Here is a 19,023-nt window from a genome sequence, read left to right as displayed (position 1 = left end):
CTTCAGTCCCTGAAGTTCAGACGTTTGTAAAAGGGGTACTGCATATACAGCCTCCTTTTGTGCCTCCAGTGGCACTTTGGGATCTCAATGTAGTTTTGGGTTCCAAAAGTCACATTGGTTTGAACCACTTAAATCTGTGGAGTTAAAATATCTCACATGGAAAGTGGTCATGCTGTTGGCCCTGGCCTGGGCCAGGCGCGTGTCAGAATTGGCGGCTTTATCCTGAAAAAGCCCTTATCTGATGTTCCATTCGGACAGGGCGGAATTGAGGACTCGTCCTCAGTTTCTCCCTAAGGTGGTTTCAGCGTTTCACCTGAACCAACCTATTTGTGGTGCCTGCGGCTACTAGGGACTTGGAGGACTCCAAGTTGCTAGACGTTGTCAGGGCCCTGAAAATATATGTTTCCAGGAGGGCTGGAGTCAGGAAATCTGACTCGCTGTTTATCCTGTATGCACCCAACAAGCTGGGTGCTCCTGCTTCTAAGCAGACTATTGCTCGTTGGATTTGTAGTACAATTCAGCTTGCACATTCTGTGGCAGGCCTGCCACAGCCAAAAATCTGTAAATGCCCACTCCACAAGGAAGGTGGGCTCATCTTGGGCGGCTGCCCGAGGGGTCTCGGCTTTACAACTTTGCCGAGCAGCTACTTGGTCAGGAGCAAATACGTTTGTAAAATTCTACAAAATTGATATCCTGGCTGAGGAGGACCTGGAGTTCTCTCATTTGGTGCTGCAGAGTCATCCGCACTCTCCCTACCCGTTTGGGAGCTTTGGTATAATCCCCATGGTCCTTACGGAGTCCCCAGCATCCACTTAGGACGTTAGAGAAAATAAGAATTTACTTACCGATAATTCTATTTCTCATAGTCCGTAGTGGATGCTGGGCGCCCATCCCAAGTGCGGATTGTCTGCAATATTTGTACATAGTTATTGTTACAAAAATCGGGTTATTATTGTTGTGAGCCATCTTTCAGAGGCTCCTCTGTTATCATGCTGTTAACTGGGTTCAGATCACAGGTTATACGGTGTGATTGGTGTGGCTGGTATGAGTCTTACCCGGGATTCAAAATCCTTCCTTATTGTGTACGCTCGTCCGGGCACAGTATCCTAACTGAGGCTTGGAGGAGGGTCATAGGGGGAGGAGCCAGTGCACACCAGATAGTCCTAAAGCTTTCTTTAGATGTGCCCAGTCTCCTGCGGAGCCGCTATTCCCCATGGTCCTTACGGAGTCCCCAGCATCCACTACGGACTATGAGAAATAGAATTATCGGTAAGTAAATTCTTATTATATAGCCCCAGAGGCTATATATGTGATAATTACCCCTGCCAGAATCCATAAAAAAGCGTGAGAAAAGTCAGCGAAAAAGGGGCGGAGCTATCTCCCTCGGCACACTGGCGCCATTTTCTCTTCACAGTGTAGCTGGAAGACAGCTCCCCAGGCTCTCCCCTGTAGTTTTCAGGCTCAAAGGGTTAAAAAGAGAGGGGGGGCACAAAATTTAGGCGCAATATTGTTTATACAAGCAGCTATTGGGGAAAATTCACTCAGTGATAGTGTTTATCCCTACATTATATAGCGCTCTGGTGTGTGCTGGCATACTCTCTCTCTGTCTCCCCAAAGGGCTGTGTGGGGTCCTGTCCTCAGTCAGAGCATTCCCTGTGTGTGTGCGGTGTGTCGGTACGGCTGTGTCGACATGTTTGATGAGGAGGCTTATGTGGAGGCGGAGCAGATGCCGATAAATGGGATGTCGCCCCCTGTGGGCCGACACCAGAGTGGATACATAGGTGGAAGGTATTAACCGACAGTGTCAACTCCTTACATAAAAGGCTGGATGACGTAACAGCTATGGGACAGCCGGCTTCTCAGCCCGCGCCTGCCCAGGCGTCTCAAAGGCCATCAGGGGCTCAAAAACGCCCGCTCCCTCAGATGGCAGATACAAAGGTCGACACGGAGTCTGACTCCAGTGTCGACGAGATTGAGACATATACACAATCCACTAGGAACATCCGTTACATGATCCCGGCAATAAAAAATGTGTTACACATTTCTGACATTAACCCAAGTACCACTAAAAAAGGGTTTTATGTTTGGGGAGAAAAAGCAGGCAGTGTTTTGTTCCCCCATCAAATGAGTGAATGAAGTGTGAAAAAGCGTGGGTTCCCCCGATAAGAAACTGGTAATTTCTAAAAAGTTACTGATAGCGTACCTTTTCCCGCCAGAGGATAAGTTACGCTGGGAGATATCCCCTAGGGTGGATAAGGCGCTCACACATTGTCAAAAAAGGTGGCACTGCCGTCTTAGGATACGGCCACTTTGAAGGTACCTGCTGATAAAAAGCAGGAGGCTATCCTGAAGTCTGTATTTACACACTCAGGTACTAGACTGAGACCTGCAGATAGTGCTGCTGCAGCGTGGTCTGTAACCCTGTCAAACAGGGATACTATTTTGCGAACATAAGTCGTCGTCTTATATATGAGGGATGCACAGAGGGATATTTTGCCGGCTGGCATCCAGAATTAATGCAAGGTCCATTCTGTCAGGAGGGTATAAGAGACCCGACACTGGACAGGTGATGCTGACTTTAAAAGGCACATAGAGCCTTATAAGGGTGAGGAATTGTTTGGGGATGGTCTCTGGGACCTCGTATCCACAGCAACAGCTGGGAAGAAAAATTTTTACCTCAGGTTTCCTCACAGCCTAAGAAAGCACTGTATTATCAGGTACAGTCCTTTCGGCTTCAGAAAAGCAAGCGGGTCAAAGGCGCTTCCTTTCTGCACAGAGACGAGGGAAGAGGGAAAAAGCTGCACCAGTCAGCCAGTTCCCAGAATCAAAATTCTTCCCCGGCTTCCTCTGAGTCCACCGCATGACGCGGGGGCTCCACAGGTGTAGCCAGGTACGGTGGGGGGCCGCCTCAAAAATTTCAGCGATCAGTGGGCTCGCTCACAGGTGGATCCCTGGATCCTTCAAGTAGTATCTCAGGGGTACAGGCTGGAATTGGAGGCATCTCCCCCCCGCCGTTTTCCTCAAATCTGCCTTGCCGACAACTCCCTCAGGCAGGGAGGCTGTGCTAGAGGCAATTCACAAGCTGTATTCCCAGCAGGTGATAGTCAAGGTGCCCCTACTTCAACAAGGACGGGGTTACTATTCCACACTGTTTGTGGTACCGAAACCGGACGGTTCGGTGAGACCCATTTTAAATTTGAAGTCCTTGAACACATACATAAAAAAATTCAAGTTCAAGATGGAATCGCTCAGGGCGGTTATTGCAAGCCTGGAGGTGGGGGATTACATGGTATCCCTGGACATCAAGGATGCTTACCTACATGTCCCCATTTACCATCCTCACCAGGAGTACCTCAGATTTGTGGTACAGGATTGCCATTACCAATTCCAAACACTGCCGTTTGGACTGTCCACGGCACCGAGGGTCTTTACCAAGGTAATGGCAGAAATGATGATACTCCTTCGAAAAAAGGGAGTTTTTAATTACCCCGTACTTGGACGATCTCCTTATAAAGGCGAGGTCCATGGAGCAGTTGTTGGCCGGAGTAGCACTATCTCGGGAAGTGCTACAACAGCACGGATGGATTCTATACATTCCAAAGTCACAGCCGGTTCCTACCACACGCTTACTGTTCCTGGGGATGTTTCTGGACACAGAACAGAAAAAAGTGTTTCTCCCGCAGGAGAAAGCCAAGGAGTTGTCATCTCTAGTCAGAGACCTCCTGAAACCAAAACAGGTATCGGTGCATCACTGCACACGAGTCCTGGGAAAAATGGTAGCTTCTTACGAAGCAAAATTCCATTCGGCAGGTTCCATGCAAGAACTTTTCAGTGGGACCTCTTGGACAAGTGGTCGGAATCGCATCTTCAGATGCATCGGCTGATAACCCTGTCTCCAAGGACCAGGGTATCTCTACTGTGGTGGCTGCAGAGTGCTCATCTTCAAGAGGGCCGCAGATTCGGCATACAGGACTGTGTCCTGGTAACCACGGATGCCAGCCTTCGAGGCTGGGGGGCAGTCACACAGGGAAGAAATTTCCAAGGACTTTGGTCAAGTCAGGAGTCGTCCCTACACATAAATATTCTGGAACTGAGGGCCATTTACAATGCCCTAAGTCTGGCAAGGCCTCTGCTTCAAAACCAGCCGGTACTGTTCCAATCAGACAACATCACGGCAGTCACCCATGTAAACCGACAGGGCGGCACAAGAAGCAGGATGGCGATGGCAGAAGCCACAAGGATTCTCCGATGGGCGGAAAATCACGTCTTAGCACTGTCAGCAGTGTTCATTCCGGGAGTGGACAACTGGGAAGCAGACTTCCTCAGCAGACACGATCGACACCCGGGAGAGTGGGGACTTCATCCAGAAGTCTTCCTACTGTTGGTAAACCATTGGGAAAGGCCACAGGTGGACATGATGGCGTCCCGCCTAAACAAAAAACTAGATATTGCGCCAGGTCAAGGGACCCTCAGGCAATAGCTGTGGACGCTCTAGTGACACCGTGGGTGTACCAGTCGGTTTATGTATTCCCTCCTCTGCCTCTCATACCAAAGGTACTGAGAATAATAAGAAAACGAGGAGTAAGAACGATACTCGTGGTTCCGGATGGGCCAAGAAGAGCTTGGTACCCAGAACTTCAAGAAATAATATCAGAGGACCCATGGCCTCTACCGCTCAGACAGGATCTGCTACAGCAGGGGCCCTGTCTGTTCCAAGACTTACCGCGGCTGCGTTGGACGGCATGGCGGTTGAATTCCGGATCCTAAAGCAAAAGGGCATTCCGGAGGAAGTCATTCCTACGCTGATAAAAGCCAGGAAAGAAGTAACCGCAAACCATTATCACCATATTTGGCGAAAATATGTTGCGTGGTGTGAGGCCAGGAAGGCCCCAACAGAGGAATTTCAGCTGGTCGTTTTCTGCACTTCCTACAGTCAGGAGTGACTATGGGCCTAAATTTGGGTTCCATTAAGGTCCAGATTTCGGCTCTGTCGATTTTCTTCCAGAAAGAACTGGCTTCACTGCCTGGAGTTCAGACATTTGTAAAGGGAGTGCTACATATTCAGCCCCTTTTTTGTGCCTTCTGTGGCACCTTGGGATCTCAACGTGGTGTTGAGTTTCTTAAAATCACATTGGTTTGAGCCACTTAAAACTGTGGGTTTTAAATATCTCACGTGGAAAGTGGTCATGTTATTGGCCTTGGCTTCGGCAAGGCGTGTGTCAGAATTGGCGGCTTTGTCATGTAAAAGCCCTTATCTGATTTTCCATATGGATAGGGCAGAATTGAGGACTCGTCCCCAGTTTCTCCCTAAGGTGGTATCAGCTTTTCACTTGACCCAACCTATTGTAGTGCCTGCGGCTACTAGGGACTTGGAAGATTCCAAGTTACTGGACGTAGTCAGGGCCTTAAAAAATAAGAATTTACTTACCGATAATTCTATTTCTCGGAGTCCGTAGTGGATGCTGGGGTTCCTGAAAGGACCATGGGGTTCCTGAAAGGACCATGGGGAATAGCGGCTCCGCAGGAGACAGGGCACAAAAAGTAAAGCTTTAGGATCAGGTGGTGTGCACTGGCTCCTCCCCCTATGACCCTCCTCCAAGCCAGTTAGGTACTGTGCCCGGACGAGCGTACACAATAAGGGAGGAATTTTGAATCCCGGGTAAGACTCATACCAGCCACACCAATCACACCGTACAACTTGTGATCTAAACCCAGTTAACAGTATGATAACAGCGGAGCCTCTAAAAAGATGGCTCACAACAATAATAACCCGATTTTTGTAACTATGTACAAGTATTGCAGATAATCCGCACTTGGGATGGGCGCCCAGCATCCACTACGGACTCCGAGAAATAGAATTATCGGTAAGTAAATTCTTATTTTCTCTATCGTCCTAGTGGATGCTGGGGTTCCTGAAAGGACCATGGGGATTATACCAAAGCTCCCAAACGGGCGGGAGAGTGCGGATGACTCTGCAGCACCGAATGAGAGAACTCCAGGTCCTCTTTTGCCAGGATATCAAATTTGTAGAATTTTACAAACGTGTTCTCCCCTGACCACGTAGCTGCTCGGCAGAGTTGTAATGCCGAGACCTCTCGGGCAGCCGCCCAAGATGAGCCCACCTTCCTTGTGGAATGGGCCTTAACCGATTTAGACTGTGGCAGGCCTGCCTCAGAATGTGCAAGTTGAATTGTGTTACAAATCCAACGAGCAATCGCCTGCTTAGAAGCAGGCGCACCCAACTTGTCGGGTGCATACAGTATAAACAGCGAGTCAGATTTTCTGACTCCAGCTGTCCTGGAACATATTTTCAGGGCCCTGACAACTCCTAGCAACTTGGAGTCCTCCAAGTCCCTAGTAGGTGCAAGGCACCACAATAAGCTGGTTCAGGTGAAACACTGACACCACCTTAGGGAGAGAACTGGGGACGAGTCCGCAGCTCTGCCCTGTCCGAATGGACAAACAGATATGGGCTTTTTTGAGAAAAAAACACCAATTTGACACTCGCCTGGTCCAGGCCAGGGCCAAGAGCATGGTCACTTTTTATGTGAGATGCTTCAAATCCACATATTTGACTGGTTTTAAACCAAAGTGATTTGAGGAATCCCAGAACTACGTTGAGATCCCACAGTGCCACTGGAGGCACAAAAAAGGGGTTTGTATATGCAATACTCCCTTGACAAACTTCTGGACTTCAGGAACTGAAACCAATTCTTTCTGGAAGAAAATTTACAGGGCCGAATTTGAACCTTAATGGACCCCAATTTGAGGCCCATAGACACTCCTGTTTGCAGGAAATGCAGGAAACGACCGAGTTGAAATTTCTTTGTGGGGCCTTCCTGACCTCACACCACGCAACATATTTTCGCCACACGTGGTGATAATGTTGTGCGGTCACCTCCTTTCTGGCTTTGACCAGGGTAGGAATGACCTCTTCCGGAATGCCTTTTTTCCCTTAGGATCCGGCTTTCCATCGCCATGCCGACAAACGCAGCTGCGGTAAGTCTTGGAACAGACATGGTACTTGCTGAAGCAAGTCCCTTCTTAGCGGCAGAGGCCATAAGACCTCTGTAAGCATCTCTTGAAGTTCCGGGTACCAAGTCTTTCTTGGCCAATCCGGAGCCATGAGTATAGTTCTTACTCCTCTACGTCTTATAATTCTCAGCACCTTAGGTATGAGAAGCAGAGGAGGGAACACATACACCGACTGGTACACCCACGGTGTTACCAGAACGTCCACATCTATTGCCTGAGGGTCTCTTGACCTGGCGCAATACCTGTCCCGTTTTTTGTTCAGACGGGACGCCATCATGTCCACCTTTGGTATTTCCCAACGGTTTACAATCATGTGGAAAAAACTTCTCAATGAAATTTCCACTCTCCCGGGTGGAGGTCGTGCTGAGGAAGTCTGCTTCCCAGTTTCCATTCCCGGGATGAAAAACTGCTGACAGTGTTATCACATGATTTTCCGCCCAGCGAAAAGTCCTTGCAGTTTCTGCCATTGCCCTCCTGCTTCTTGTGTCGCCCTGTCTGTTTACGTGGGCGACTGCCGTGATGTTTTTCCCACTGGATCAATACCGGCTGACCTTGAAGCAGAGGTCTTGCTAAGCTTAGAGCATTATAAATTTACCCTTAGCTCCAGTATATTTATGTGGAGAAAAGTCTCCATACTTGATCACACTCCCTGGAAATTTTTTCCTTGTGTGACTGCTCCCCAGCCTCTCAGGCTGGGCTCCGTGGTTACCAGCATCCAATCCTGAATGCCGAATCTGCTGCCCTCTAGAAGATGAGCACTCTATAACCACCACAGGAGAGACACCCTTGTCCTTGGATATTGGGTTATCCGCTGATGCATCTGAAGATGCGATCCGGACCATTTGTCCAGCAGATCCCACTGAAAAGTTCTTACGTGAAATCTGCCGAATGGAATTGCTTCGTAGGAAGCCACCATTTTTACCAGGACCCTTGTGCAATGATGCACTGTTTTTAGGAGGTTCCTGACTTGCTCGGATAACTCCCTGGCTTTCTCTTCCGGGAGAAACACCTTTTTCTGGACTGTGTCCAGAATCATCCCTAGGCACAGCAGACGTGTCGTCGGGATCAGCTGCGATTTTGGAATATTTAGAATCCACCCGTGCTGATTGTAGCAGTATCGAGATAGTGCTACTCCGACCTCCAACTGTTCCCTGGACTATGCCCCTATCAGGAGATCGTCCAAGTAAGGGATAATTAAGACGCCTTTTCTTCGAAGAAGAATCATCAATTCGGCCATTACCTTGGTAAAGACCCCAGGGTGCCGTGGACAATCCAAACGGCAGCGTCTGAAACTGATAGTGACAGTTCTGCACCACGAACCTGAGGTACCCTTAGTGAGAAGGGCAAATTTGGGACATAGAGGTAAGCATCCCTGATGTCCCGGGACACTATATAGTCCCCTTATTCCTGGTTCGTTATCACTGCTCTGAGTGACTTCATCTTAATTTGAACCTTTGTAAGTGTTCAAAAAAAAAAAAAAATTTTTAGAATAAGTCTCACCTAGCCTTCTGGCTTCAGTACCACAATATAGTGTGGAATAATACCCCTTTTCTGTAGTAGGAGGGGTAATTTAATTATCACCTGCTGGGAATACAGCTTGTGAATTTTTTCCCATACTACCTCCTTGTCGGAGGGAGACTTGGTAAAGCAGACTTCAGGAGCCTGCGAAGGGGAAACGTCTCGACATTCCCATCTGTACCCCCGGGATACTACTTGTAGGATCCAGGGGTCCTGTACGGTCTCAGCGCCATGCTGAGAACTTGTCAGACGCGGTGGAACGCTTCTGTTCCTGGGAATGGGCTGCCTGCTGCAGTCTTCTTCCCTTTCCTCTATCCCTGGGCAGATATGTTCTTATAGGGACGAGAGGACTGAGGCTGAAAAGACGGTGTCTTTTTCTGCAGAGATGTGACTTAGGGTAAAAAACGGTGGATTTTCCAGCAGTTGCCGTGACCACCAGGTCCGATGGACCGACCCCAAACAAGTCCTCTTCCTGTATACGGCCATACTGTGCCGTTTGGAATCTGCATCACCTGACCACTGTCGTGTCCATAACATCTTCTGGCAGTTATGGACATCGCGTTTATTCATGATGCCAGAGTGCAAATATCCCTCTGTGCATCTTGCATATATAGAAATGCTCTATAGTCAATAAAATACTGTCCCTGTCAAGGGTATCAATATTTTTAGTCAGGGAATCCGACCAAGCCACCCTAGCTCTGCACATCCAGGCTGAGGCGATCGCTGGCCGCAGTATAACACCAGTATGTGTGTATATACTTTTTATTATATTTTCCAGCCTTGTCAGCTGGTCCTTGAGGACGGCCCTATCTATAGACGGTACCGCCACTTGTTTTGATAAGCGTGTGAGCGCCTTATCCACCTTAAAGGGTGTTTCCCAACGCGCCCTAACTTCTGGCGGGAAAGGGTATACCGCCCATAATTTTCTATCGGGGGGAACCCACGCATCATCACACACTTTATTTAATTTATCTGATTCAGGAAAAACTATGGTAGTTTTTTCACATCCCACATAATACCCTCTTTTGTGGTACTTGTAGTATCAGAAATACGTAACACCTCCTTCATTGCCTTTAACGTGTGGCCCTAATAAGGAATACGTTTGTTTATTCACCGTCGACACTGGATTCAGTGTCCCTGTCTGTGTCTGTGTCGACCGACTAAAGTAAACGGGCGTTTTAAAACCCTTGACGGTGTTTTTGAGACGTCTGGACCGTACTAATTGTTTGTCGGCCGTCTCATGTCGTCAACCGACCTTGCAGCGTGTTGACATTATCACGTAATTTCCTAAATAAGCCATCCATTCCGGTGTCGACTCCCTAGAGAGTGACATCACCATTACAGGCAATTGCTCCGCCTCCTCACCAACATCGTCCTCCTACCTGTCGACACACACGTACCGACACACAGCACACACACAGGGAATGCTCTGATAGAGGACAGGACCCACTAGCCCTTTGGAGAGACAGAGGGAGAGTTTGCCAGCACACACCAAAAACGCTATAATTATATAGGGACAACCTTATATAAGTGTTTTCCCTTATAGCATCTTAATATATATATAAGCATATCGCCAAATTAGTGCCCCCCCTCTCTGTTTTAACCCTGTTTCTGTAGTGCAGTGCAGGGGAGAGCCTGGGAGCCTTCCCTCCAGCCTTTCTGTGAGGGAAAATGGCGCTGTGTGCTGAGGATATAGGCCCCGCCCCTTTTTCGGCGGCCTCGTCTCCCGCTCTTAACGGATTCTGGCAGGGGTTAAATATCTCCATATAGCCTCCGGAGGCTATATGTGAGGTATTTTTAGCCAAAATAGGTATTCATTTGCCTCCCAGGGCGCCCCCCTCCCAGCGCCCTGCACCCTCAGTGACTGCCGTGTGAAGTGTGCTGAGAGGAAAATGGCGCACAGCTGCAGTGCTGTGCGCTACCTTTAGAAGACTGAGGAGTCTTCTGCCGCCGATTCTGGACCTCTTCTTACTTCAGCATCTGCAAGGGGGCCGGCGGCAAGGCTCCGGTGACCATCCAGGCTGTACCTGTGATCGTCCCTCTGGAGCTGATGTCCAGTAGCCAAGAAGCCAATCCATCCTGCACGCAGGTGAGTTCACTTCTTCTCCCCTAAGTCCCTCGTTGCAGTGATCCTGTTGCCAGCAGGACTCACTGTAAAATAAAAAACCTAAGCTAAACTTTCCTAAGCAGCTCTTTAGGAGAGCCACCTAGATTGCACCCTTCTCGGCCGGGCACAAAAATCTAACTGGCTTGGAGGAGGGTCATAGGGGGAGGAGCCAGTGCACACCACCTGATCCTAAAGCTTTACTTTTTGTGCCCTGTCTCCTGCGGAGCCGCTATTCCCCATGGTCCTTTCAGGAACCCCATGGTCCTTTCAGGAACCCCAGCATCCACTAGGACGATAGAGAAATTTATATTTCCAGGACGGCTGGAGTCAGGAAAACTGACTCGTTTTTTATCCTGTAGGCACCCAACAAAATGGGTGCTCCTGCTTCTAAGCAGACTATTGCTCGCTGAATTTGTAACACAATTCAGCTGGAGCATTCTGCGGCTGGATTGCCGCATCCTAAATCAGTAACAGCCCATTCCACGAGGAAAGTGGGCTCATCTTGGGCGGCTGCCCGAGGGGTCTCGGCTTTACAACTTTGCCGAGCCGCAACTTGGTCAGGGGCAAACACGTTTGCAAAATTCTACAAATTTGATACCCTGGCTGAGGAGGACCTTGAGTTCTCTCATTCGGTGCTGCAGAGTCATCCGCACTCTCCCGCCCGTTTGGGAGCTTTGGTATAATCCCCACGGTCCTTACGGAGTTCCCAGCATCCACTAGGACGTCAGAGAAAATAAGATTTTACTCACCGGTAAATCTATTTCTCGTAGTCCGTAGTGGATGCTGGGCGCCCGTCCCAAGTGCAGACTGTCTGCAATACTTGTATATAGTTATTGTTAACTACAAGGGTTATTGTTGAGCCATCTTTTGAGAGGCTCTGTTGTGTTCATACTGTTAACTGGGTATATTATCACGAGTTATACGGTGTGATTGGTGTGGCTGGTATGAGTCTTACCCGGGATTCAAAATCCTTCCTTATTGTGTCAGCTCTTCCGGGCACAGTATCCTAACTGAGGTCTGGAGGAGGGGCATGGAGGGAGGAGCCAGTGCACACCAGATAGTACCTAATCTTTCTTTTAGAGTGCCCAGTCTCCTGCGGAGCCCGTCTATTCCCCATGGTCCTTACGGAGTTCCCAGCATCCACTACGGACTACGAGAAATAGATTTACCGGTGAGTAAAATCTTATTTTCTTATATAGCGCAGAATATTCCGTTGCGCTTTACAATTGGAAAGTAACTGCATATAGAACTTGGAATGCTTCAAATATTAGTTTGCAACACTGAGGTCATTTACTAGCGCAATGAATCATTAACAGTAACCTAGCAATTAACTTTGATTGAACTAGGATCAGTTACACAAAGAAGAGAAATGTTTCTTGTCTAAAACCAAAGCCAGGTGAACAATAAAACGCCTCAGTCTGGGGGCACATGTTAGGAATCCTCAGCTAACCCTGCAATGTAATGTTGACAAAAGCAGGGAGTGAAATCAGTACTTCTTATATTGTGTGCATTGTGCAATCATTTCAATAGGATTTCCCAGACAATTTCCCTGGCCCATAGCCCCCATGCAGACCCCTCCCATGGTCTGACACCACCTCACAACCTTCGTAGGGCCAACTGGAGATTAACCCTCCCTCTGCATACAGCAGGCTACTATGGTGATACGCATGGCTTAAATGCAGTGGTGCAAGTAGAAAAAATGTCTTACGGGTACTGTGTGCGCGCGCCGAAGGCGCGTGCGCAAAAAAAAATGGGTGTGGCCTAATGCCACATGGGGCGTGGCCAATGAAAATGGGGGCGTGGTACACATATGGGGGGAGGGGCAGATACACGTATGACCCCAATAGTGCCAGATACACGTTGCCCCACAGTGCCAGATATACGTTGCCCCACAGTGCCAGATACACATTGCCTCACAGTGCCAGATACACATTACCCCACAGTGCCAGATACAGAAATGCCCCCAGAGTTCCAGATATACATTGCCTCACAGTGTCAGATACACATTGCCCCCACAGTGCCAAATACACAAATGCCCCCACTGTGTCAGATATACATTGCCCCCCGTGCCAGATACAGAAATGCCCCTACAGTGCCAGATATGCTCCCAGTGCCAGGTATACATGCCCCCCCAGTGCCAGATATCCCCCAGTGCCAGGTATACATGCCCCCCTGTGCCAGATATCCCCCAGTGCCAGGTATACATGCCCCCCCAGTGCCAGATATTCCCCAGTGCCAGGTATACATGCCCCCCCTGTGCCAGATATCCCCCAGTGCCAGGTATACATGCCCCCCCTGTGCCAGATATCCCCCAGTGCCAGGTATACATGCCCCCCTGTGCCAGATATGCCCCCAGTGCCAGATATCCCCCAGTGCCAGATAGAAATGCCCCCCCAGTGCCAGATATCCCCCAGTGCCAGATAGAAATGCCCCCCCCCCCCCAGTGCCAGATATCTCCCAGTGCCAGGTATAACATACCCCCCCCCCCTTCCCTGCTCACCGCAGTCTCCGGCGGGTGTCTCACAGTTTAATTCAGCGCCGATCCGTGAGCCAATCAGAGCTCGCGGTGCGAGCTCTGATTGGCTCACGGATCGGCGCTGAATTAAACTATGACACCCGCCGGAGACTGTGGGGAAGGAGAGGCGCAGGCTGCGCTCTCCTCCCCTCACATCAGCGGCGGTGCGCCGATGCGGCGGGGACGGCGGGTGCGGCGTGGAGCAGCAGAGGGAGGGAGGGAGGGAAGAGGAGCGGCGGCCCGTCGGTGTGGGTACGGCGTACCCACGGCTAAATTCTTACGGGTACGCCGTACCCACCCGCCCACTTGCACCACTGCTTAAAAGTGACATGTATGTAGCACTAAGTACCCATGCAGCGCAATAATATTACACACCGACTGCATACCTTCCAACATGACCCTCTCCAGGAGGGACAGAATGCTCTGCTCCTGGACTTCCCTCTTAATGCATGATTGCCATCCCCTGTGCTGAAACACCTTTCGTATCCATTAATCCATTAACACAGGTGCTGGAAATCATAAATTAAGAGAAAAGTCCAGAAGCAGAGCATTGTGTCCCTAGCGGAGAGGGTCATGTTGGGAGGTATGCGACTGAGAGACACGTCTGCTGGCATGCATTTACTGACATGCAGCTCATGTGTGAGAAAATGATAGTCTGTGTATACAGTGTATAGATGTTATGGTATCCGTTCACATGGTCGACCATGTTATGGTCGACAGTCATTAGGTCGACCACTATTGGTCGACATGGACACATGGTCGACACATGAAAATGGTCGACACATGAAAAGGTCGACACATGAAAAGGTCGACATGAGTTTTTTAACTTTTTTTTCTTTTGGGGAACTTTTCCATACTTTACGATCCACGTGGACTACGATTGGAACGGTAATCTGTGCCGAGCGAAGCGAAGGCACCATGCCCGAAGCATGGCGAGCGAAGCGAGCCATGCGAGGGGATGCGGTGCACTAATTGGGGTTCCCAGTCACTTTACGCAAAAAACGACACCCAAAAAAGTTAAAAAAAACTCATGTCGACCTTTTCATGTGTCGACCTTTCATGTGTCGATCATTTTCATGTGTCGACCATGTGTCCCTGTCGACCATGTCAATGTCGACCAATAGTGGTCGACCTAATGACTGTCGACCATAACATGGTCGACCATTCATACCGGAACCAGATGTTACATTAGCCTTACTGTGTACATACCCTCCAACTGTACCTTTTTGGCAGGTACAGTACGTTGTTTTTTTATGGTCTGAACCGATTTTTGGCTCTCCAAACTTCCACTGAAAGTATAGGCCATTTTCGAATTTGCACCAATTTTTATGTGAAAAATGTTGGAGGGTATGTGTGTATACAGTATATAGATGTTACATTAGCCTTACTGTATATACAGTATATAGATGTTACATTAGCCTTACTGTGTATACAGTATATAGATGTTACATTAGCCTTACTGTGTATACAGTATATAGATGTTACATTAGCCTTACTGTATATACAGTATATAGATGTAACATTAGCCTTACTGTATATACAGTATATAGATGTTACATTAGCCTTACTGTGTATACAGAGTATATAGATGTTACATTAGCTTTACTGTGTATACAGTATGTAGGTGTTACATTAGCCTTACTGTATATACAGTATATAGATGTAACTTTAGCCTTACTGTATATACAGTATATAGATGTTACATTAGCCTTACTGTGTATACAGAGTATATAGATGTTACATTAGCTTTACTGTGTATACAGTATGTAGGTGTTACATTAGCCTTACTGTATATACAGTATATAGATGTAACTTTAGCCTTACTGTATATACAGTATATAGATGTTACATTAGCCTTACTGTGTATACAGTATATATATATATATATATATATATATATATATATATGTTACACTATTATTACTGTGTATGCAGTGTATAGATGTTACATTAGCCTTACTGTGTATACAGAGTATATAGATGTTACATTAGCCTTACTGTGTATATAGTATGTAGGTGTTACATTAGCCTTACTGTGTATACAGTATGTATATATATATATATATATATATATATGTTACACTATTATTACTGTGTATGCAGTGTATAGATGTTACATTAGCCTTACTGTGTATACAGTATATAGATGTTACATTAGCCTTACTGTGTATACAGTATATAGATGTTACATTAGCCTTACTGTATATACAGTATATAGATGTAACATTAGCCTTACTGTATATACAGTATATAGATGTTACATTAGCCTTACTGTGTATACAGAGTATATAGATGTTACATTAGCTTTACTGTGTATACAGTATGTAGGTGTTACATTAGACTTACTGTGTATACAGTATGTAGGTGTTACATTAGCCTTACTGTGTATACAATATATATATATATATATATATATATATGTTACACTATTATTACTGTGTATGCAGTGTATAGATGTTACATTAGCCTTACTGTGTATACAGTATATAGATGTTACATTAGCCTTACTGTGTATACAGTATATAGATGTTACATTAGCCTTACTGTATATACAGTGTATAGATGTAACATTAGCCTTACTGTATATACAGTATATAGATGTTACATTAGCCTTACTGTGTATACAGAGTATATAGATGTTACATTAGCTTTACTGTGTATACAGTATGTAGGTGTTACATTAGCCTTACTGTGTATACAGTATATACAGTATTTGCTGGCGTATAAGACTACTTTTTTGCCCTGAAAAACATGCCTCCAAGTGGGGGGGTCGTCTTATACGCCGGGTGCACTTCAGTTGGGATAGACATAGCTGCCATAGTGGCCTTCCGATACTCACCCGGTGCCCATAGTGGCCTCCCGATGCCCGCCCACCTCATTCTACATACCATCCAGTATCGCGCGGTATCCAGTGCGGCCGCGGCGGGTCACTAGTACCAATTACAGGGAGATGCAGGGACTGGCCGGAGGCGCTGCAGTCGCGTTGTGGCCGTACAATGGTAACAATGACAGGTACTGTAATGGCACTAATACTAATGGCACTCATGTGAAACCGGTAACAATAAATGCACACAGGGGTATACTTTTATACATTTTACAACTTTCTCCTCGCCCCCTCCCCCCTTCTTATGCATACCTTGATAAATACTCCCTATCCAAATCTCTTATCAGGTCATAATATACAGTATGTCACAAATCTGATGTTCTTTTACGTTTTATTTGGTGTGTGGAAGGGGGTAGTCTTATACGGCGAGTATATAACAAACTCTATATTTTGAGTGGAAATGTTGGGGGTCGTCTTATACGCCCAGTCGTCTTATACGCCGGCAAATACGGTATATATATATATATGTTACACTATTATTACTGTGTATGCAGTGTATAGATGTTACATTAGCCTTACTGTGTATACAGAGTATATAGATGTTACATTAGCCTTACTGTGTATATAGTATGTAGGTGTTACATTAGCCTTACTGTGTATACAGTATATATATATATATATATATATATATATGTTACACTATTATTACTGTGTATGCAGTGTATAGATGTTACATTAGCCTTACTGTGTATACAGTATATAGATGTTACATTAGCCTTACTGTATATACAGTATATAGATGTAACTTTAGCCTTACTGTATATACAGTATATAGATGTTACATTAGCCTTACTGTGTATACAGAGTATATAGATGTTACATTAGCTTTACTGTGTATACAGTATGTAGGTGTTACATTAGCCTTACTGTGTATACAGTATGTATATATATATACATATATATATATATGTTACACTATTATTACTGTGTATGCAGTGTATAGATGTTACATTAGCCTTACTGTGTATACAGAGTATATAGATGTTACATTAGCCTTACTGTGTATACAGTATGTAGGTGTTACATTAGCCTTACTGTGTATACAGTATATATATATATATATATTACACTATTATTACTGTGTATGCAGTGTATAGATGTTACATTAGCCTTACTGTGTATACAGTAAATAGATGTTACTTTGATACATTAGCCTAAAGCTGGGTACACACTGGTGCGACGGGGATTCGTTCCGACAGAGGAACGAATCTCCGATAAACCCGAATTGCCCCTAAACACTGGGGCGACTTTACTGAAGGACGGAACGAGCATGTTCCGTCCTTCATTAACATGACACAGGACGCTAGCGATGGGCGCTTGGTTGGATATGCAACAAACCAAGCGTCTGCCGCATGCGACCGCGGGAGCGTGCATTCCTGGATACACACTGAGCGATGAAAGCGACATGTCGCTCCAAAACGGCGTTCTGGAGCGACATCGCTCCAGTGTGTACCCATGCAGAATATAGGTGTTACTTTGCAACACTAGCCTTACTGACTGTGTATGCAGTATATAGATGTAACATTAGCCTTACTGACTGTGTATGCAGTATATAGATGTAACATTAGCCTTACTGACTGTGTATGCAGTATATAGATGTAACATTAGCCTTACTGACTGTGTATGCAGTATATAGATGTAACATTAGCCTTACTGACTGTGTATGCAGTATATAGATGTAACATTAGCCTTACTGACTGTGTATGCAGTATATAGATGTAACATTAGCCTTACTGACTGTGTATGCAGTATATATAGATGTAACATTAGCCTTACTGACTGTGTATGCAGTATATAGATGTTACATTATGCTGCCACTTTTCATTTTATTATGCCAATGTCTGATGCACATTTGCAGCATTAATGATCCCATCCCAGTTGTGCGAATGCATGATCCTTGTGCCTCTGCTGCAGTGAAGGAGTTAATTAGCAGAGAGAGGCAGGAAGACTATGTACAGGTAATAATGCAGATTTATCAGGGAACAGGAAGCCTATATACACTGATATACAAGCACAGCACTCACCATGTCTTCTCCCTGCAGTACCAGGTCTCTGTTTCTTCTTGTATCAAGCCATCAGGCACATCCTGCAAGAGAGACTCCTGATACTACCCCCAGAGCCTGCCCCCCGCCCCTATAGTACAGGCACCTCCTCCCTTGCTGGGGCTACAGTACCTGCTGGGTACAGTGACAGGGAGGAGTTAGGCATGGTGCAGTTGCTGCGTTACCTGGGACTAGGAAGCTCTATTTCAGAAAGGACTACTCTTATAACTGCAGTACTAGTTACTGCACTATGGCCCTCATTCCGAGTTGTTCGCTCGCTAGCTGCTTTTAGCAGCATTGCACACGCTAGGCCGCCGCCCTCTGGGAGTGAATCTTAGCATAGCAGAATTGCGAACGAAAGATTCGCAGAATTGCGAATAGAAATTTCTTAGCAGTTTCTGAGTAGCTCGAGACTTACTCTGTCACTGCGATCAGTTCAGTCAGTTTCGTTCCTGGTTTGACGTCACAAACACACCCAGCGTTCGCCCAGACACTCCCCCGTTTCTTCAGACACTCCCGCGTTTTTCCCAGAAACGCCAGCGTTTTTCCGCACACTCCCATAAAACGGCAAGTATCCGCCCAGAAACACCCACTTCCTGTCAATCACACTCCGATCACCAGAACGATGAAAAAATAAGATTTTACTTACCGATAAATCTATTTCTCGTAGTCCGTAGTGGATGCTGGGACCCCGTCAGGACCATGGGGAATAGTGGCTCCGCAGGAGACAGGGCACAAAATTTAAAAGTTTGACCACTAGGTGGTGTGTACTGGCTCCTCCCCCTATGACCCTCCTCCAAGCCTCAGTTAGGATACTGTGCCCGGACGAGCGTACACAATAAGGAAGGATTTTGAATCCCGGGTAAGACTCAAACCAGCCACACCAATCACACCGTACAACTTGTGATCTGAACCCAGTTAA

The 19,023-nt window shown here is 46.7% G+C and overlaps 1 protein-coding gene across 2 annotated transcripts in view; it reads right to left on the bottom strand.

The window, feature by feature from the left end:
- Positions 1 to 18,188, bottom strand: part of LOC134968917 (NADH-cytochrome b5 reductase 2) — a 77,747-nt gene extending 59,559 nt beyond the window's left edge. Inside the window, exon 1 of one of the 2 annotated variants that reach the window (XM_063944494.1) lies at positions 18,084 to 18,188. In XM_063944494.1, coding sequence (XP_063800564.1) covers positions 18,084 to 18,086 — 3 coding nt within the window. In that variant the 5' untranslated portion in view covers positions 18,087 to 18,188. The remainder of the gene's footprint in view (positions 1 to 18,083) is intronic. The other variant, XM_063944495.1, reaches the window with a different exon arrangement.
- Positions 18,189 to 19,023: the final 835 nt, after the last annotated feature.

The sequence above is a fragment of the Pseudophryne corroboree genome, chromosome 11, assembly GCF_028390025.1.
Source record: "Pseudophryne corroboree isolate aPseCor3 chromosome 11, aPseCor3.hap2, whole genome shotgun sequence".
NCBI lineage: Eukaryota > Metazoa > Chordata > Amphibia > Anura > Myobatrachidae > Pseudophryne > Pseudophryne corroboree.
Note: the sequence above shows the minus strand (reverse complement) of the source record. Positions and strands in the feature narration are given on the sequence as shown.